Below are 20,792 nucleotides of genomic sequence, written 5' to 3'. Positions count from 1 at the left end.
ATGGTCCAGGGTCAAATACCTCCTATTTAAGGAGGAAATAAGAGAATCCTGTAGTCCTCTCATGCATGAAAGCCAGGAAGGATAATCCCAAGTACATGGGATACCCCATCCCTCCCACCCTGCACAGGCCCTGACAGTGGTGGCTTTGTCCCTCAACACTGTGGGGACTGGGCAGCACAACTTTCAACTGGTTCAAAGCAATCAAACCAGCCAAGGCAAGGGGGATCTCCAGCCTTTATTGGAGCTGCAGGAGTTTGGGGTGAGGAGTGTGGAATGAAGCTTCCATAGACACTAAACACACAAGTAAGAAGCAGCAGAAGGTGTGCTGTGGCAAGGGAATGTTACTGGTGGTGAAGAAGTCAGTTCCTGCGGTGAAGTCCCTCATCGAGAAGGTCCCTCATGGTCTGTAACTTGCAAGGAAGGAGGCTATGGCCATTGTTACCACTGCCACCAGGAGAGGGACCCAGTGACCGCGCCGTCGCTGCGAGGAGAAGCAAGTGTTACAAGGAAATTGATGGGGAGAAGAAACTTCTTATCCCTAGCAAACATGTCAAAATGGGGATATTTATCTGGGACTTTAGAGCAGCCTTCTGATACCTAAAGAGGCCTACAAGAAACCTGGAGAAAGACATTTACAAGGGCCTGTAGGGACAGGACAAGGGGGAGTGGCTTTAACCTGCCAGAGGGGAGACTGAGATGAGCTCTTAGGCAGAAGTTCCAACATTCCAACAGAAACCAGATTGGGATTCTATGATTTTTGCAGACCAGTCTGCAGTCCTGGTCCAAAAGAATTGGGAATCGGGGTGAAGAGCATCTCGCACCTTCGCCTGCTTGCTCTGGAAGTGGTTGAGCTCATCCCGGCACTGGCGCAGCCTGGTCAGGCAGGAGCGGTATTCCTCGCTCAGGGCCTCCAGCTCCGAGCGCAGCTCCATGCACTGCAAGCACAGCAAGGGGCCGTTAGCAGGAGGGATCCCCTCTCTTCCGTACCCCCCGACAGCAGCAGGGCTCCCGCAGAGGCTGCAGCGCTTCGCCCGTGCGTGGGCACTGCGGTGATGGGGGACTTTCCCTCCTGCTACCTGTGTGTCCGTATGCACCTGTAGGGGACAGAGCAGATCTCAGCGTTACTGGGAATGTGGTGATGCCACAGCCTGTTGCCATCTGGACTTTGCTGCCATCTTTCACACCAACATGGGAGAGACAAGCAGCAGTTATTTTCGTGACTATGGATGTGGGTCAGGAAGGAGTGCACACTCATGGCAGCATTTGCCTCTCCTGCTGAAATTCATTCTACGTTTCACTGACTGCAAGAGCAATTACAAAGTCCTTTAAACTCCATGAAACATGGGACAGGTTGTGCTGCATAACCCCAAAACCCAGGGAGCACCTTCTGACCTGGACAACCCTGCCACCTTCCTGATGAGCAGTGCATTAGCAGAAGAGGCTGCAGGAGCCAAAGGGAGGGGTAATGGAGTCTCTCCCCAGCTGTTCCCTTTTAGCTGTGATTGTGCTTCATAAAACCCTCCTCCAGGTGATGCCTGATGGTGGTGGTGCACTCATTGGCCTGAGTTAGTAGGACAAGCTCCTTTCCTGTGTGGCTGCAAGCTCTGCAATGGTAAGTTATAAATCCTTTTTTGTAAGTCCTTGCTATCTGATTGCTGCTGTAAGAGCTGTGGGGCTGTTGTTGGCAGGGGACATGGTTTGATGGGAAACACCATGTAAGAGGTTAGAAAGCTTTGAAGTTTTGGGTCCCAGTTGCAAGGACGTTGGTTTTGTTGGCTTTGTTATGTGCAAGCCTTTTCCTTCTTGCCTTCTTTGTGCTCAGGGTTTCAGCTCTGAAAGTGTGGCTTTGGCTTTTCTGAGGCTGAGACTCTCCTGTCTATGAGTTTGCATGGAGAGGGCTTGCAGAGGCTGCATTGGGGGTTTAGGTAATGCTGGTATCAGGATAAAAAAATTGGAGATAATCCTTACAGGAGGTTCCCAACTTCCAAGAGCTTTGGTGCCTTGTGCTGCTGCTGGAGTGCCTACACCGGCATCTGTGGTTCAGCGACTTCCTCACCTCATTCTCCTTCGCTGTAAGCTGGAATGTCTTTTTCTCCATCTCATCCTTCAGGCTTTCTTCTCCCCACTCCTCCTCGGGGTGCTCTAACAGAGCTTTTTGTCTCTCCTTGTCAGGAGTGAGAGGTGGGGTCTGCGTGGTGGAAACCTGGTCTAGAAAACAGTCAGGCTTCTGGTGAGAAACAGCTCCAGGTTTTCAGTTTGCTTTAGAGCTTGTTTACTCAGTGTAGTTTAAAGGTAATATTTGTGTGCTACACACACAGCAGAGGACACAGGAGCTGGCTGAGTTATCATAGGCCTGCCTCTGCAGTAGCAATAAGTTACTCATCTTTACAGGGGTTTCTAAGTAGTTGCCAGAAAGGGAGGGAGAGTTAAAATGCCTTTTATTACTTTTTTTTTTTTTTCTCCAAGTACAACTGTAGTTGCAGTTCTAAACAGGAATATATTTTGGTTTGGGGGGAAAAAATGGCATAGCCACTGAAGTAGAATTTGCAGTGAAATCCATTTATTTTTACAAGTGTTTGCCATCATAAGTACACTTAGGGTTTAATGTTAACTAGAAAAATGTAATAACTTAGTTTGTGCAGCCTTAAAATAATCCTTTATTCTAACACAGTGTGGACTTCTCCTAGAGTCAGGTCTAACATTCCTGTGTCCAGTGTGAGCAGGGCTAGGTGGGAGTTACAAAGTTTGCTGACCTTTCCTTTGTGCCATTGCCTCCTGGGTCTTCTGTTTGTTGGTCTGGTTCTCTATCAAGTCTGTGAATGTAGAAAGTCAGTGTTACAATCCCCAGCACTGATGCTTTGGGTTGCTTTATGTGTGTTCGTGTTACTTACTGTGCAAATGGCTGACTGTCGCATCCAGCTTTACCCTCTGGTTTTGTTCTTCTTGCAGTTTATCTGAAATAGTGGTAAAAGGGAATCGAGGCTGATGTAAAACTCTGCATCTTTATGCAAGGATGGCAACTTTCCCCTTTTCCACATGTGCGGGGGGGATGTTGTTGAGCTCTTCTCTGAGGGGATGTGATTTTTTAGCTCTGAAGTGCTCTTTGAGTTTTGGCAGTTTTTTCTAGTGTGCCTCTATTAACTTACAGTTTATTTTAAGGCTGTTTGAGACCTGTTATGAAAACAGAGCCGCCACCCATTTACTCTTCCTTAGTTAGGCTTTAAAATAGCCACTTGAAGAATGTGCGTTTCCTTGTCTCTATCTGAATTAGTGCTTTAGGACACTACTGGCATGTATTTATACGCTGATAACATCCACTGCCACACAGCAGCTCCTCAGACAGTAACCCAGGGAGGCTTTCCTCACTGTGTTTGATGCGTCTAACAAGGATGCAAAAGTCCTCATCAAAGCTGAGGACCCTGAGATTTTTCTGTTTTCAGGTCTCCTGTTCCACCCTTTCTTCTAGAAAAGTCACTTAAGGCTTTTAATCTAGTTGGAAATGACTTTAGGAGCCCTTTGGAAACCAGAAGGTTTCATGGCAAGCACAGCACAGAGAGTGAGCCTTTTGCAAGTGCATGTGCTTGGCTTTAAGGAGCAGGTTTTTAAGAGTGTTTTCTTTGTACCCTCCCTCCTTATATTCACCTGGAGGACAGACCCCCCCTACCATTCCCCTGCACATATGATACCTTTGATGGCACGGATGTGCTCAGCCTTCAGGTCATTGTCCTCCTGCAGGGTGCTGGCTTGCTGGTGGAGGGCAGAGTGCTCGCTCTGCAGCCTGCACAGGGCCTGGTGGAGCTGCTCGTTCTGTGCATCTGCTTGCTGCAGGTGAGAACAGCCCCAGCATCAGCTCAGCTTCGAGTTGAATGTGTGACCACTGTGCTTCATCAACAGGGGTTTATTATTCAGAGACCTCAACCTGTGGGCTCCCAGTGGACTGGATGCTGTTCCTGTGGGGAATTGACGTACCTGAAGTTTGCTCTGCAGAATGTGGAAGCTGTTTTCAAGCTCAGTGTGTGCCGTGGTCATCTGGGTCAATTCAGCTTTGAGAGTGGTGTAGTGCTCCTTCCAGAAGGCAAGGTCCTCTCTCGTTGCTGCCAGGCTTCTCTAGGGAGGAGAGCAAGGACCCACGGGTGGGCTGTGACTGGTGGTGTGGTGGGACCATGCCAGGCTGCCCTGAATGACACCTGCAGGTGCTCATGTGAGCTGTGTGGGGCTGGGGCAGCACTGCCTCTGCCTGTACTGTGATGGTTGTAATAACCTGTGTGGGGCTGATGCCATCTGATGGGCAGAGTGAACCTGGGCAGAGGCTTGGTTGTGGTGCTGGGTGTTTTTAAGCCTGGTAATACTTGGGAGATGATTTACTTGTGTTTTCTGACAATTCCAGTTATCCTGTGTGTCAAAGGAAGTTTGGGGAAATCTGTTGTCATATTATAGAGCAGCTCCAGAAAAGATGTCCCTGAAGCCCTGAGGTCCCTGGATGTGTGCGTGGCTTGTTCCCTCTGTGAGTGCAGAGCAGAATGGGAGGGCTGTGCATCGCGGTTGGACTAGATTAAAGCAAACCTAGGTGTAAACAGTGTTGCTTACCTCAGAGTTTTGCAGCTGCTGTTCAGTCTGCAGTTTGTCCTCCAGCATCTTCTGAAGAGCCTCTTTGGCCTTCTCCTCATAGGTTTGCTTCTGGTCCTCCATGTCTATCAGGATCTTCTTCACACACTCCTTTGAGTAACTCTTCAAAGGAAGAAGTGAAGTGCTTGAAGGGGTCTTACCTGACTTACCTCTAGTCTTGTTAAGCCTGAGTGTTAGTAAATCCAGAGTGTAAAAGCTGCTGCTGATTTGCTGTGAAGCATTGCTTTGGCAAAGAGGACAAATCACTTTCAGATCTGTATCTAATCAGATTGCTCTAGAAACTGAGACCTGACTTCATCACATGCTTGGGTGTTCTCTTTTCAAGCCTTTCTTCACCCATGTTTGTTTCTCAGTGAATCAGATGTTACCTGGGTGCAAGCCTGCAGCTGATTTTCAAGCGCCCTTAGTTTGCACTTCAGTTTGTCTTCGTTCAGCTGACCCTGGGGAAGAAATAGGTGAGCTGATATGTGGAATCATGGACTATACAATATGCCCCCCGTGGTTTGTTAGCTTGTGTTTTGATTCACTTTCTTCCTTCATCTATAACATTGTTTCTAAAGTCTCTTCAATGCTTAGAGTTCAAACAAGCCTTCACCATCTCAGAATAAACGGGATATGGGGGAAGTAAAACTTTTATGTATAGAAGAACACTCCCGAGGCAGTTCTGCTGGTTACTGAGTGCAGCTGCTTGCAGTGAGATGAGAAGAGCAAGGGGATTTCAGGTTAGTCTGGATGGGTCTGACAGAGCACAACTGCCTGTCCCCTTGTATAGCCCTGTACCTGGCTGATGGCTCCTCCCTGCAACACTCCTTCCCTCAAGTTCCAGCTGGTGCTATGGTCTTGCCTTGTTGGTTCCCTTAGGAAATAGGCTGGGTCTGTGTTGCAACATCTGGCAGTTGGGCAGGGGGACAGAGGGCAACAGTGATTCATTTCTCTCATTATAATCTCCTCTCAGTGTTAGTCAGACTTTTGTTTCATGAAACCAGCCTGCATGCAAATTGAGATACATTTTCCACCAAAGAGTTCACGTGGGCTGGTTTTCCACCACCGATACTGAGAATGCTGCTATCTTCTCTGCTTACTGCTGTTTGAAGTCAAACCTCTGAAAAGCAACTCCTTGATGTTACAGGAATAGCTGTTAGACCCAAGCAAAACCAGATTCTCTGGTATTTTAGCACTGGGTTAGGTGTACACGGTCTAATCCCAACTAATCTTCCCAGTTGAGTTGTTGGTACAAAGAACGAAAGGCTTTATCTTCTCAGAAAGTAGGTGAGATTTTAAAAAGCATTTTTATAAGTGAGATAGTGTGCCTAATTTTCCTCTGCAGTTTATTGTATTTTATTCTATCTGGTTGGAGGATGGAGGCCTTATGGCTCTTGTGCACAGATGTGAATGACCATGGAAAGTGCAAGGCAGCACAGAGCTGGGCCTTTCCTATGCTTCACAGCAGAAATGTGTTGGCAAACTCCTTTCATGGAGATACAGCTTATAAATTGGGGAAAAGAACCTAAAGATTTCCCTACATGGAATAAGTTGTTTGTCAGGGCTGCTACCAGAACAGCATGGCAGTGTGGGGTGAGTGAGTGTGGGAGGAATAAGAAATGATGCTTCTGACCAGAAAAGTTATGTGATCAAATCGTGGTGAAGCCTGTGTTGAGGATTACCTACATGAAAGGGGCTGCTTTCAAATCCAAACACCAACAAACCCCCACCCAAACTAACCAAAACTAAGCCCAAAAATACCCACCGAGAGCCAGGAAGAGGACAGGGTTAGGGTTAGCATGCTTAAAATAGTCTTGCAAATACTATATTTGAATCCTCTGTAGCCTTCTTCTTTAGAGAGTTTGAGGTTACCTGAATAGGCAGCTCCAAAGCCTCTCCCAAACTCTACTGCTGTCATTTAAGTATTGCCATATGACTATTTTAAACTGATTTTGGTTGTCTTGTGATCAGTGAATTCTCTGCTCCTTCCCTTATTTTAGGTAGCTGGTGTAAATCAATAATAATAAATGCTGTTTCTGGAAGGCTTCCAGTTTGCCTGAGCACAATGCTTGTGCTAGACAATCGAGTGCATATAGCAGTAGCAGTAGTAATAATGCACTGGAAATGACAAAGAGCATAAACTCTGCAGAACTTCAGAGTACATCCAAAAGTAAGTCAGGTTCAACTTCAGAGGTCAGGAAGGGGAAAAAATGTATTAAAGTAGTAATTTTCAAGAAGAGAACTACTTAAAATGAATTACTTTTAATAATCAGAACTGAGGCTTAGCTTCTTTCATCTGGCAGCATTCTTGAATCAACAGCAAGTTTTACAACAGATTTAAGATACAGACCTGTGGTAGGAAGGTCTTAACCTAGAAGTAAAATTGTAGGAGGCAGGAGGAACTAAATGCTTTATCCCTTCAGTTTAACGGCATCCCCATTCTTCTGCAGAGCATTCACTTGCTCCATTGAGCCAGAAGCACCCACAGGCATGAGCAGCACTTCAGAAGTGACTTTGTGGCTCTTTCAAGGGGGAATGGCTTTAAGCTGCCAGAGAGGAGACTGAGCTGAGCTCTTAGGCAGAAGCTCTTCCCTGTGAGGGTGCTGAGGCACTGGCACAGGGTGCCCAGAGAAGCTGTGGCTGCCCCATCCCTGGCAGTGCTCAAGGCCAGGTTGGACACAGGGGCTTGGAGCAAGCTGCTCCAGTGGAAGGGGTCCCTGCCCGTGGCAGGGGTTGGAGCTGGAGGAGCTTTAAGGGCCCTTCTAACCTAAACCTTTGTGTGATTCTATGACTTCCACTGCACAGCATTGTCCATACCTCCCTTTGCCAGCTCTCCTGGAGAAACACCTTGCCTCCACCCTCTCCCTGTACCTCCCCTGGACTACCTCCAGCATCTGCCTTGCTTTTGGCTCCTGTGCCAGCAGCAAGGTAATTTTTAGCCTGGTGGAAGGCTGAAAGGGAGAGGCAGCAGCAAAGCCTCTGTTGTGCAGCAGAGATAGCAAGAAGCAAAGTGCACCCACCTCTTTCTAATCTGAGGTTTCATGGCTACGTCCTGCTGAGTGTCAGGATGCTTTTTCCTGCTCATATTATATTTGAAGCAGCAAGCGAAGGCGGAAGTTTCTAACCACAGCATGTCTAACACAAGGGGGTTTTAGACCGTCTCACCCAATCACTTGCTTTTCTGCCCCAACAGGACTTTCAAAGCACTTTTTTAAAGGTGCAGTGAACTGTAAATTCATATTTGATTAAATAACCCTGTTTTAAAGGCTTCATACATTGCATAAAATGCATCACTTTAATTTTACCTCCTGATAAGAAATAAATCTGGGTGCTGGTTCACTGCTGCCCATAGGTTTTGTTTGAGCTGTGAGGAAATGGTTTGTTGCAGAGCCATGATTCACCCATTGTGCCCCCATTGTGGTGCTGGGTCCTCCAATCTGTGTCTGGGGCCCAGAATATATCCCTGAAGGAAGCAGGGCAGTGGTGGGATGGAGGATATCCCCACACATCCTTGTGAGGAGCAGGCTGGATAGCTGGGAGCTGGGTGGAATGGATGGGGGGGGGGGTGGGGGTTAGCTGTTGTGATCCCAGATTAAGCAGCATCCTGGGTTTTTTCCCCCATCCAATGCAGCGTTTGCCAGCACTTGAGTTCATCACTGTGGTGCATCTGAAACTTTTATTTTGGCCAAAAAAAAAAAACCAAAATGGTTCAAAATGATTGCAAGTTGTTTTGACTAGAGATGAAAATTTGGTGCGAGATGGTGGTTTGGGTTTATTCCATTTTTTTTTTTACCTATTTACACACTTCTGATTGCTTTTTATTTAAGAAAAAGCAGGAAAGGCAAATATAAAACCCCCTAAAACCTTGCAGAAGGAAAGGGTTTTATGCTTCCTGTTGATCTGCAAAGTGTGTTTTATAAGTCTCTTGGGGCACAAAAGGGGGGGGAAATGTGAGGCCAAGTGATGCCCTAACTTTGTTTTGTGTTCAGCCCTCCCTGAGAAGAGAGATGACAGCAAGGAAAGAGGCAGGACAAGCAGCTACTTGCAGGGGAACAGCTCCATATGATGTCTTGTTTGCTGGGTGACAGCATTGCCTGTTAAACCTGTAAAGCACTGGAGCTGGGCAGAGCTACAGATAGAAAGGGAGCCCCATGGGGTGCTCGTGCTGCTACATGCAAACCCAGTCCCACCCATGGCCCAGCAGGAGCCTCCTGCAGCTCTCTGGTACCTGCCAGGACTTTTCTGATGCTTGCAGCAATGTGGAGAAAAGCTCCTGCAAAATCACCATCTTCTGCTTGAGCAGCAGCTCGCGGTGCAGGGCCTCCTATGGGGAAGGGGAGAGCTGGTCAGTGGGGACAGACAGGTCTTGGTGTGCTGTGGCTTATGTGTAGGGCTTCTTGGCCATGTTAAAGTTTGGCAGGCAGCACCCTTTCATTCATTGAGGGACTCTTCATCAGGGACTGTGGCGATAGGACAAGGGGTGATGGGTTCAAACTGAAACAGAGGAAGTTCAGGTTGGAGATAAGGAAGAAGCCCTTTACTGTAAGGGTGGTGAGGTGCTGGAACAGGTAAGTGCTCCATCCCTGGCAGTGTTAAAGCTCAGGTTGAACAGACCCTTGGGCAACATGATCTAGTGTGAGGTGTCCCATGGCAGGGGGTTAGGACTAGATGTTCTTAAGGTCATTTCCAACCCAAACCATTCTATGATTCAGTAATGATACTGTTCAAAACACATGTAGATGAGGCCCTCAGTGCCATGGGTTAGTGGTGGCCTTGGCAGTGCTGGGGAATGGTTGGACTTGATGATGGTAAAGGTCTTCTCCAACCTGGTTGATTCGGTGGTTCCCAAAGTCCTGCTTTCTCTGTGGGCAATTCACAATATTTGGTACCTACCTTGAGGTAGTTGGATAACTGCACCATTTCCTGAAAGAGAAAGGGCAAGTGTTTGAAAACAGTGGGTTTGTTTCTGTTTATAAACACTTTATGAACTGGCTCCAAAATCCAAGTATTTTGGAATCGAACTGAAGCTAATGGCCTGGAGGAGCCTGCTGGGCTGCAGTTGTTTGGTTTTTCCCATGGAAGTAACTGGTTTTTGCAGTTTACAGCATTGGAGTTGTGGCATCTTTGCCATGTCATGTGTCAAATCTGGGCTGCTACTGAATGAGACTAAGAGATACCATGGAGATGCTGTGAGGGCTGGAGCAGCTCTGCTCTGGAGCCAGGCTCAGAGAGCTGGGCTGGGGCAGCCTGGAGAAGAGAAGGCTCCTGAAGGGGAGACCTGAGAGCAGCTCCAGTGCCTAAAGGGGCTGCAGGAAACCTGGAGAGGGGCTTGGGACAAGGGCCTGTAGGGACAGGCCAAGGGGAATGGCTTGAACCTGCCCGAGGGGAGACTGAGCTGAGCTCTTAGGCAGAAGCTCTTCCCTGTGAGGGTGCTGAGGCGCTGGTACAGGGTGCCCAGAGAAGCTGTGGCTGCCCCATCCCTGGCAGTGCTCAAGGCCAGGTTGGACACAGGGGCTTGGAGCAAGCTGCTCCAGTGGAAGGGGTCCCTGCCTGTGACAGGGGCTGGAACTGGATGAGCTTTAAGGTCCCTTCCAACCCAAACCATTCCATGATTTTATGATATCCATGGGACAGAAGTCCCTGTGTTTTTCTTACCTTATTTAAAACTGCTATCCCACAACTGAAATAAAAAAGAGAGCATGTTACTGAGGTGAGCATGGTGGTGGGGTCTGTAGCAGTCAGTGGCTTTGGGCACCAGCTGCTCCGAGCAGAGTGTTGGTATTTGCACAGTGAAGCTTGTGCTGAGGTTAAACATGTTTGAGCCTTGGAAGCTGCTGCTCTGCAGGTATCTGAATCCCCAGCCCTGGGAGGGAGAGAGGGGAGGGCCAGCTTACTCTGTCTGTTGGCTTGAGTCTTTTGCTCCTGCCCTTGGGTTTGTAAGGGTCTGTGTCCCTGTGAAAGCAAAGTGAGAGGATGTGAACGATCCCCCCTGCCTGAGGGGCTGTGAAATTCTTCTGTTTGGGTGTCCATCTCAAATGGCATTGCTTCTAGAGTGGAGAGCTGCTGTTTAAACACTATCCAGTAATGCAACTCAATAGGGACCAGAGGAGAGTCCTGCTCAGATGGATGGAGAGGTGGAAGTGAAGTGATGCTGCAGACTGAAGTTATCCCCTAGGCCCCTGGGTACTCTGGGGCACTCACAGGGAAGCCATAGGGTGCTGATAGCTGTGGCCTGTTTTATCCTTCTGCAGGAGGAATATTCCTGCACCTGCAGGAAAACTCTGATTGGGGTGGTAAAACCCTGTGCAGGAGTGGGGCTGCTGGCAGGGGAGCTTGGGTTAGAGAATAGCATCCCAAATCACTTGATGGAGATGTGGGAGGGAAACACAAGCACCCTTCACCTACCTTGGGTGTTCACACCTCGCCTGGGGATGGCTTCTGCTGAAGTGCTGCAGGGGATGCTGAGGCTGAGCGGGGAGAGTGCAGGGGGGAACGTGGGGCAGCTCCATGGGTGCTGGAATGAGAGAGCAGCTCGAGTCAGCATCTGCAGAACGGGCTGTGAGGAATGGAGGGGAAGGAGCTGCGGGCAGGTCAGTGTTTGTACCTGCGGTGACTGGGTGAAGAGCATCAAGGAGATGCCAAGAAACCATGGCAAATCATAAGGATCTGCTGCTCTGGCTCCAGCAGCTCCAGAGCTCTGTGAGGAAGTGGGAGAAAACTTCCTGGTTTAGTGACCTGCAGGAGGCAGGTAATTGCTCTGAACTCTCCTGTGGTACAAAGGGAGCTTGAGGCCATGCCTGTGGAAGTCATCTTGTGTTCCACTCCCTCTGCTCACAGGGGATTGTGAGGCCCCTAAGATGAACTCGTAGCCTACCAGGGCAGTTGTTCATTTTGCATGGGTTATGAACTTAGAAGGAAATCTGTTTGGCTCCAAGATTGTGGTGTTTTTTGTTGCCTTTTTCTGTAGATGTTACTCGGGCAGTGAGCCCTCTGGGTCATTGTTAGCTGTGCAGCACAGGGTTGGTAATGAGTACCAGGGAATCTCATTCCTGCATCCTTCCTGCTAACAGTGAAGGTGCTGGAGGGAAGCCGGGTGTTTAGAGCTCAGTTTTCGAGGGTAAAAGTAATTTATGTAAGTGCAAAGCTATAGTCTGGCAGTTAGGAGGTGGGGTTGTGCTGGGAGGAATGGCAGAACATCTCCATCTGGTTCACGGTGTGGAAAACAGGAGAGGAGCGGGAGGGAGACAACAGCATTTATCCATGCTGAACTCCACAGCTTGTTAGGAAATGCACATTTTGGTCTGTGCATTCCTGCTTTTTGGATGTGCTTCGATGTGTGGGTGCTGGTAGTGCATGCTACCCAGAGCAGACAGAGCGCGTTACCTGGAGCAGGATGGATGGTCTTGGCTCCAACCGCGCAGAGGGATCCAGCGGGATGCGCTGTCCCGGCGGTGTCCTTCCAGCATGACCCACCACGTTCCTCCTCCTCAGGAACTCCCTTTGCCGGGGGCTCTGCAGCGGGTCCGGTGCCCCGGCCCTGACGTGGCGGCACGCTGTCACGTTGTGCCGCCGCCGCAGGCTCTCCCGCGTCTCCTGCCGCCGCTCACACTTCTCATCGTAGCTCTCGTGCCTGCGCTGCAGCCGTGGCTTCTGGGGCTGGTTGATCATGGTGTCTGTGACTGCTCCGGGGTCCTCTGTCCTGCTGAAAGCAAGGGGAAAGTCATGATCTGAGTGGAAACTGATTATTCCTAGGAGTAAATGCATGTGAAGTATGGGATGCTCATCCTGGAATCCTCAGGCAGCGGGTGCAAGCGAAGTTCCTGGAGAAATCTGTTGCTTGTGAACTTGCATGCATTGTCTGTATTAACACATAGTGCTGTTCTTGCCCCTCTGAGTGGGTGCTGTCCTGGGGATGCTAGGAACAGGATTTCAAATGCAGCCTCAGGCCTCACTTCCAAGTAATGATGCTTCCTCTGGAGAATCTATTTCCTGATAAAATTCCTGTTATTCAAACTGATTCTATTGGGTATGCTGTTACAGTTCTTTAGCCAACCTAAAGGAAATAGTGGAAACACAGGAAGAGTGATAGAATCTTATCATAATTTGTTTGTGTTGAAGGGACCTTAAAGCCCATCCAGTTCCAACCCCTGCCACAGGCAGGGACCCCTTCCACTGGAGCAGCTTGCTCCAAGCCCCTGTGTCCAACCTGGCCTTGAGCACTGCCAGGGATGGGGCAGCCACAGCTTCTCTGGGCACCCTGTGCCAGCGCCTCAGCACCCTCACAGGGAAGAGCTTCTGCCTAAGAGCTCATCTCAGTCTCCCCTCGGGCAGGTTCAAGCCATTCCCCTTGGCCTGTCCCTACAGGCCCTTGTCCCAAGCCCCTCTCCAGGTTCCCTGCAGCCCCTTCAGGCACTGGAGCTGCTCTAAGGTCTCCCCTTCAGGAGCCTTCTCTTCTCTTGTTGATAGCTGCTGTTTCTGCTCTGAACTTCTCATAAGTGTGCCTTTCTTTTGCCAGTTTGTTGGTTTTTTTTCTTTAATAGGTCTGAACAGAGGTGCTGGTTTGTGACTTAACCCTTGAGAAGCTGCCTTGTATTTCTGAGTGGTTTGCTTCAGGCATGAATTCTGCCTCTGTTTCTGGGGACTTTGTGGCCTGAGAGAGGAGCTCCTCCATTCCAGCTCTGTTGCAACCATCTACGTGTGCGCACAGGGTGTAGATATGAAACCTTCTCCCTCTTGCTGACTTCTCCGCACAGTTGCAAGCCACCAGTGCATTGTGTTCTACTGGACTTTAGTCATACCGAGCTGAGCAATAGCTACCCACAAGCACTCTTCTTCCTTCCTCCCCTCGAGCTAAAGTTGTGTCCCACTCTCCTGTCCCCTCACCCCGCCAGCAAAGGGGCTCATCATCCCTGTGCACATCCCATGTACATTGCTCAGAGGGTGCTCAGCCCCGGGGGCCTCTTCCTGGGAGCTGCTGTGACCATGTCTGGAGCTTTTCTTGTATTTGGCAAATCCCATTAATGTAGGAAGGAGGGGGAAAAAGCCCAGTTTAGTTTCTGACAACTCAAATATTCTTCAGTGTCAAAACAAAACCATCAAAACTTCATTGGTGTCTCTCTGTCTTAAGCAATAAGGAAATAGTTGAGTCTAATGGGGGGGGAAAAATGGGAACAAGTAACTCTTATTTAAATGTATAATACCTCTGTGCTTTTTAGAATGTGTAAAACCTGCTCCATAATCCCTTTTATTGTCCTTGTGCTAACTGTGGTGTACTCAAAGCTGGTTGCCAGTTTCTCACTGTGGGTACTTCAGCTCTTGCTCTGGGCTGGGAAGGTGTCTGCAAACCCCCATCCAGGACAGTGATCCCAGGGCTGAGCCTGTGATCAGGTTCAAGCCATTCCCCTTGGCCTGTCCCTACAGGCCCTTGCCCAAAGCCCCTCTCCAGGTTCCCTGCAGCCCCTTTAGGCACTGGAGCTGCTCTAAGATCTCCCCTTCAGGAGCCTTCTCTTCTCCAGCTGACCCAGCCCAGCTCTCAGAGGTTGAAAGCAGGTAAAAAAGGCTGAGCAGGTTGTTCCCATGCAGCTTTTGTGTCGGTACCACACCAGTCCCACTGTGCCCACCCAGGGCCTTTCCCCATGGTGCACACATGCTTTCCCTGGCCCAGAAGCCAAGGCAAGGTCTGGCAACAGCTTCACATAGTAATCCAAGGTGGGTGTATGCCAGCACCCTGTGATGTGCTCCCTTGAAGCTGAGTATGAGCCCCATAGCATGGGGCAGAGCCTATGTCTACAACCAAACTGTTCCCAGCTCTTCAGGACACTGTAAAAGAGTTTTTCAACCAATTTTTCTTAGTTTTAGAAATGGCCCAATTGCATGTTCAGTCCTGACCGCGGATGTCCTCCTTGGTCCCTGCTCATCCAGCTCTTCCCATCAGGAATAGCTCAGTCCCTCTCCCACCTCTCTGGGCTGCCCAGCCTGGCACAGCGCATTGCAAGAGCAGAATTTGTAATAGCCTCAGTGAACCAAAAATGCTCTTTCAAGCACGGTAAAGCTTACAGAATCACACAGTCCATTACTCACCCCATGCTGAGCAGACTGTTGAGGCCTTCTTGACAAGCTAATACTCTTATTTCCTCCTTCTGCTACCCTAAATTACCCTCAAACACGTCCTTTCACTTTGCTTTCCGAACTGTTACTCTTCTTGCTTCAAGGGAAACCAAAAAAACCCACCCGAAACAAAAAAGTGCTTCTTGCTGGTTCATGTTACAGCCTCCTGGTGTCAATGGTGTAGGCTGAAAGTGGGGCAAAAAGAGGAGAAAAAGGTGCATGCCGCTGCCTTTAGCGCAGCGTTTTCTGCTCCCCTTCATCCCTCACCACCCTGGTGCTGTGGGCACTTACCTGACCCAAAGGTCCTGTCCTACCCCTCAATGTCCACGGCAGAGCTGGGTGTTATCAGGCATGAACACGCTCCAACTGCCATCTCTCTCCCAACCACCTCATTCTGCTGCTCTCTGCTCTAAAACAGGAAACGTTGCAGCCGAGCCCCGGTTCCTGTCTCTGCTCACAGCCCGGCTGTGGGGCGCAGGGGCCAAGCTTGCAGTGGGATTTGGGCTATCTTGGGACCCCAATGTCCCCAGCTTCTCTCTAAGCAGAGGTCAGTTGTCTTTTGGGCCATCTCCCTGCAGTGGTCTCCAACAGGCTCAGGTTGGGTGTGGGTTCATGGAGCTGCTTGTGGTGTTTGGTGACTGAGTCTCCCCAAGCTGCTTTGGGGTAGAGAAATCCATGCTTGGGGAAGTGCAGTAATGCTATTATTTTAAGGCTTTTTGCAGATTGGAAAGGAAAAGAAGTGTGTATGGGCAGCTGAGGAGAGGTCACCAATGGCCAGGAATTCATCAAGATTAAGGTCTTTAGAGAAGTGAAAGCTGTGTTAATGCAAATCATGCAGAGAGGTGGGTTTAACCAGCTGGGTGCTGATAAGGGCTCTGTGGCCTTTGGAAAGGAACACAAAGTAAAAGCAGAGATCTTGTAACACAGGATTTATTTTTACAAAGACCAGCCTAGAAGGGATGTATGACCAAGAAAAAGGTCACGGTTTAAAGAGGCTCCTGAGGGTTTGGGTGCTTTGTGCTGTTCATTCTGGCTGTGGCTCAGCGCCACTGCCTTTGTGGCTCTTGGTGTGGGAAGGCTGAGCAGGAAACCTGCTGGTGAGCAGGATGCTGGCAGCAGATCCTGCTGTCAGGAGCGTCTCTAAAGAAGCCTCTTGGTCAGAAAAAAAGCCAAGAGTTCACTACTAAAAAGGATGTTTTAATGCTGTGTGTTACTGACTTCTGGTGTATCCTAGAAAGGCAGAGAGAACTGGGGTTGTTCTCCCTTAGGAACCTTCTCTAGGCTGACCTTAGAGCAGCTTCCAGTGCCTAAAGGGGCCAACAGGAAAGCTGGAGAGGGGCTTTGGTCAAGGGGCTGCAGGGACAGGACAAGGGAGGGAACGGTTTTATACTGAAAAAGTAATTGAGCTGAGCTCTTAGGCAGAAGCTCTTCCCTGTGAGGGTGCTGAGGCGCTGGCACAGGGTGCCCAGAGAAGCTGTGGCTGCCCCATCCCTGGCAGTGCTCAAGGCCAGGTTGGACACAGGGGCTTGGAGCAAGCTGCTCCAGTGGAAGGGGTCCCTGCCCGTGGCAGGGGTTGGAGCTGGATGGGCTTTAAGGTCCTTTCAGCCCAAGCCAGTCTGGGATTCTCTAAAACTGTCTCAGGTTGCCAGGGTGCATCAGCATGGGGCTGTCCTGATGGCATAGGAAAGGGCACCCAAGTAGCCAGATTAACACCCAAACCCCTCATGTCTGGCCCAAGGTGTCCTGGCATGCTCCCTGCCCTGGGGGCTATGGTCTTTTGATGTTTTCCACCTTATAGTTGCCCCTCATGAGGGAGTCGAGGAAGTCGGGGGCTATGGCCTGGAGGAGCATCAGTTTGCCCATCAGATGGGTTGGGTAGTACAGCTCCCGCTGGCGCAGTGCCCCGCTCTTGATGATCTCCAGGGCACATTCCTCCTTTGGCGCCGGTTTATTCCGCACGGCATGGGAGACCGCTCGCACCGCGTTCTCTGGAGGGACAGGAAGAGCAGTGTCAGATGGAGGGGCTGCCATAGGCACTTACTTCCTCCAACAATCTGAGCAGCAGTCCTACTTAGAGCAGTTAAAACTATAGCAATGGCCTTCCCATTCCTTTCTACCTCTTGAGTCACCATAGGATGGAAGCCCCACCTTCACGGGTTTACTGCAAGGATAGGAGGGTCAAAGCTCTCAGACCGCACTTTAAGGAGCTGGAGCTCTGTTTCCTTGATTGCACAGCCCCTGCAGCCTGGGTTCCAGCAGTGGTGGCAAAGCAAGGTGCTGAGCAGGCTGGGGCTGGAAGGCAGGTCATGGGCTTGACTCTGCCCGGAAATGCATTGTCCTGGAGTCCCAGTGATGCTGAGCTCACCTGTGTCAATGTAGCCCAGGACGCAGAGTGTGATGGAGATGTTGACCTTTTCCAAGATGAATTCCTGTCTCAATGAGCTGAAAAACCCTTCCAAGGCAAACTTAGTTGCAGTATAGGGAGCAATAAATGGGGTGCCAATTCTACCTGGAACAGAAACACATCAGGGTTTGTGTAGTGGGCAGACCAGGCTGCGTGGCTCTCCTTTCCTCTTGCCCTTCAAGTAGCTACAATATTGAGGTTTAGGGAGTTGGAGTTAGCTGTCATGAATGCTTGAGAGAAATAAATAAATGCAGGAGTGTTTCAATGTTGCATATGGCATGAAGTACCTTCAGATGTGGGCAATACTGTTCGTGTTTTGCTGTATGTATTCCCGTATGTAATATGTGGCCATGCAGTGGTGTATCATTGACTTCAGTGCATGAAGGTGATTAGTGGGTGCAAAGAGAATGGCAGAACAGGGCATGGGATATAAACCCCCCAGAGGAGTCAAATTGTGCATCCAGGATAAATCCTATGCTAATCCTGACCCCCAGTGGCCTGTAGCTTTCTGCTATATGGTCCTTATGCTGTCTTTTGAAGAGGAGCTACAGCAGGGATCCCCTGCAGGCAGAGGTAGGGATGTGGGCAGGGAGAGCCTGGCCCCTCGTCTGCTCACCTGCCATGGATGAAATGACAACGATGCTACCATTGCTCTCCTTCAGCATGGGAAGGGCAGACGCTGTCATTGCCACATAGCTGAGGAAGTTGATCTCCAGGAGCTTTCGGACGTGCCCAACATCCCCGTCAAAGTAGTTGAAGTTGCTGCGACCGATGTGATTTAGGATGAGCATATCGAGGCCGCCTGCAAGCAGAGTGTGTTTGCTGTTAGGAACCAGCATCTCAAAACAAACCAGCTTTTCGGTGGCTGGGATGGTCCCAAAGCACCTACCCCAGGTGTTCTCAGCCTCCTTCACCACCACATCGGGGAACGTGGCATCTTCCATAGAGCCGCTCACATAGCGGGCGGACGCGGCGCCCAGCTCCAGGCACCGCTTCACTACCTGCAGTGACAGTGAGAACAGCAGTGGCAGTGGACTCCCTTCCACAGAACCCCTATCCCACTGGCAATGGAATCCCCTCCAAGGACCACCCTGTCCCATGAAGGCTGTTCTGTTTTGGGGTGAATGGGCAGCCGTCACCCTGTTCCACTGGAAGCCCTTCTCCCTTTATGGGAGGAGACACATTGCTCAGAGAAACGTTTCTGGCTGCAGAGTTAATAGTACAAATATTTCATATTCAGAAATAGGAATATGATTGCTCAACTTTGGTTTGTTGTATACAGCATGCAAAACCAGTTCAGACTTTGAGGAAGGGCAAAGTTTGATCAGACCAGGCCCTGGGCAGACAAGTGGTGATGATCAGAATTCACAGCTGAAGGCTGCAGAGAAAGAAGTGCTGTGCTTTCAGCTTTGACCACACAATTTGTGGTAGGGGTGTCTGTATGTTAGAACAGGCTCATGCTGGGGAGACACTGGACTGGATCTGTGTGCTGTGTGACGTCCCCACATGCATGGGATAGGGTGGATATCTGTGTGCCTGTGGGGTTCAGGGTTGTGAATGGGGTTTGTCAGCCCGACATGAGCTCTGCTTGCCATTTACTTTCTTCAGCTTGGCCTCTGTGCGTGCCGTGAGCAGGAGGTGGGCCTCCATGCGTGCGAGGTGATAGGCCATCTGCTCCCCGATGCCGGTGCTGGCTCCGGTCACGATCACCCGCTTCCCACGGAGCATCTCTGGAAAGGAGGATGCAGAGCTCGGAGCTGGCACAGCCCAACTGCTTCCCCCCCCAACCCTGGTTGTTAATCCCAGTTTGGTGGGGAGCATGTGTGAGGCTTGAGCTCTGCATCCAGCCTGGGAAGACTTTTGGACATGGCAAGGGTTGACAAATAGAGTGGGGAAACTGCATGTTTCCTAAGTTGTGGTTTAAGCCCAGCCCAGGTAGCTCAGCACCATGCAGCCATTTGCACGCTTTTCCCCTCTCCAGGCAGGATGGGGAAGAGAATTGTGAGAATGTAAATCCCCACAGGTTGAAGTAAGAGCATAACAACTGAAGTATAATACACTACTACTAAGGGAAATACCAAGGGGAGAAGAATATAAAACTCAAAGGGGGAAAGGAAAAAAATCCCAAGCGATGCACAAAGCAATTGCTCAGCACCCACTGTCCAATGCCCAGCCTGACCTGAGCGGTTTCCTTTGGGTACCTCCCCCCAGTTTCTATACTGGGCATGATGGAATACCCGTTTGCAAAGTTCAGGTCTGGTGTCCTGTCTCTGCTCCCTCCCAGCTTTTTTGCCTCTCCTCACTGGCAGAGCACGGGAGGCTGAAAAGTCCTTGATCAGAGTAAGCGGTACTGAGTAACAACTAAAACATTGTCATGTTATCAGCACTATTCTCAGACTAAAGCCAAAACATAGCACTGCACTGGCTACCAGGAAGGAGAAAAATAACTTCGAGCTGAAACCAGAATCGTCAGATCATAGAATAGTTCGGGTTGGAAAGTACCTTAAAATCATCCAGTTCTGACCTCCTGCCGTGAGCAGGGACATCTCACCCTAGACCAGGTCACCCAAGACTCTGTCCAGCCTGGCCTTGAGCACTGCCAGGGATGGAGCATTTACGGACAACCATGCGTCCTAGCAGACCCACTTGTAATTCCAGGAGCTTTCCTGTGTGGTGCAGAGTGCTCTGACCGCCTGCACTGGGTGTTAACTGTGCTCCTCTCCCAGCCCTCAGCCCTCCCGTGCTCCACCTTTTCAGTGTGTGCTTTGAAATGCCCCTCCAACAGCCAGTGCTCTTCCATGTGGGCACGTGTTGCTGCTCCGGCAGCAGCCTCACTAGTTGTGGATTTAAATGTGATTTTTTTCCAATGACTTACCTTCGTTGAAGTTCTCAGGAGCTGAATAAAAATAGTAGGCCAGCACCAGTCCCAGCAAGGCGATCAAAATCTTCAGTATCAGACCCATCCCTCTGCAGAAGTACAGGCAGGAACAGGAGAAACTCCAGAGCTCTGCCTGCAGGCAGGTTGCAAACGAGGCAGGGAGTGATGGCAGTGTTGAACTGGTTCTGACCTTGCACACGTTTGCGCTTGTATCTGCTGGGCCCTCCTTTTGGCTTCCGGTGATTCAGCAAATATTAAACTAATCAGAAGTGTTGTTTTGGACTTTATGCTGTCCCTTTGTCCCCTTGTCTTGCCAGGAATGATAGAATGGTTTGGATTGGAAGGGCCCTTAAAGTTCATCCAGTTCCAACCCCTGCCATGGGCAAGGACCCCTTCCACTGGAGCAGCTTGCTCCAAGCCCCTGTGTCCAGCCTGGCCTTGAGCACTGCCAGGGATGGGGCAGCCACAGCTTCTCTGGGCACCCTGTGCCAGCGCCTCAGCACCCTCACAGGGAAGAGCTTCTGCCTAAGAGCTCAGCTCAGCCTCCCCTCGGGCAGGTTCAAGCCATTCCCCTTGGCCTGTCCCTACAGGCCCTTGTCCCAAGCCCCTCTCCAGCTTTCCTGCAGCCCCTTTAGGCACTGGAGCTGTTCTCAGGTCTCCCCTTCAGGAGCTTTCTCTTCTCCAGGCTGCCCCAGCCCAGCTCTCTGAGCCTGGCTCCAGAGCAGAGCTGCTCCAGCCCTCGCAGCATCTCCGTGACCTCCTCTGGACTTACTGCAGTCCAAACTTTTAAAGGGC

The 20,792-nt window shown here is 50.1% G+C and overlaps 3 protein-coding genes across 6 annotated transcripts in view; 1 reads left to right on the top strand and 2 right to left on the bottom strand.

Moving 5' to 3' along the window:
* Nucleotides 1-217: 217 nt before the first annotated feature.
* On the bottom strand, nucleotides 218-14,812 carry TRAF3IP3 (TRAF3 interacting protein 3). 3 transcript variants are annotated; one of them, XM_065698560.1, is made up of 16 exons: nucleotides 14,689-14,812; nucleotides 11,992-12,310; nucleotides 11,014-11,122; nucleotides 10,503-10,560; nucleotides 10,264-10,288; nucleotides 9,502-9,531; nucleotides 8,837-8,932; nucleotides 4,995-5,066; nucleotides 4,588-4,728; nucleotides 3,970-4,107; nucleotides 3,687-3,822; nucleotides 2,892-2,954; nucleotides 2,754-2,813; nucleotides 2,057-2,208; nucleotides 822-1,094; nucleotides 218-481 (listed from the first exon to the last, which is right to left on the bottom strand). In XM_065698560.1, exons 1-16 carry the CDS (start codon nucleotides 14,691-14,693, stop codon nucleotides 398-400), a joined length of 1,761 nt encoding a protein of 586 aa, XP_065554632.1. In that variant the 5' UTR covers nucleotides 14,694-14,812; the 3' UTR covers nucleotides 218-397. The 3 variants fall into 3 exon arrangements, with proteins under 3 accessions (XP_065554632.1, XP_065554633.1, XP_065554634.1); XM_065698561.1 differs by having other exon boundaries at nucleotides 11,992-12,307; XM_065698562.1 differs by having other exon boundaries at nucleotides 822-935; nucleotides 14,689-14,807.
* Nucleotides 1,223-20,792, top strand: part of LAMB3 (laminin subunit beta 3) — a 65,426-nt gene continuing 45,856 nt past the window's right edge. The window contains exon 1 of one of the 2 annotated variants that reach the window (XM_065698558.1): nucleotides 1,223-1,612. In XM_065698558.1, the coding sequence (XP_065554630.1) occupies nucleotides 1,610-1,612 (3 nt within the window). In that variant the 5' untranslated portion in view covers nucleotides 1,223-1,609. The remainder of the gene's footprint in view (nucleotides 1,613-20,792) is intronic. The other variant, XM_065698554.1, reaches the window with a different exon arrangement.
* LOC136023751 (11-beta-hydroxysteroid dehydrogenase 1-like) lies at nucleotides 16,851-20,224 on the bottom strand. The gene is made up of 5 exons (XM_065698564.1): nucleotides 19,995-20,224; nucleotides 18,719-18,849; nucleotides 18,009-18,120; nucleotides 17,736-17,921; nucleotides 16,851-17,224 (listed from the first exon to the last, which is right to left on the bottom strand). The coding sequence occupies exons 1-5, from the start codon at nucleotides 20,080-20,082 to the stop codon at nucleotides 16,866-16,868; spliced, it is 876 nt and encodes a 291-aa protein (XP_065554636.1). The 5' UTR covers nucleotides 20,083-20,224; the 3' UTR covers nucleotides 16,851-16,865.

This window comes from Lathamus discolor, chromosome 19 (genome assembly GCF_037157495.1).
Source record: "Lathamus discolor isolate bLatDis1 chromosome 19, bLatDis1.hap1, whole genome shotgun sequence".
NCBI lineage: Eukaryota > Metazoa > Chordata > Aves > Psittaciformes > Psittacidae > Lathamus > Lathamus discolor.
Note: the sequence above shows the minus strand (reverse complement) of the source record. Positions and strands in the feature narration are given on the sequence as shown.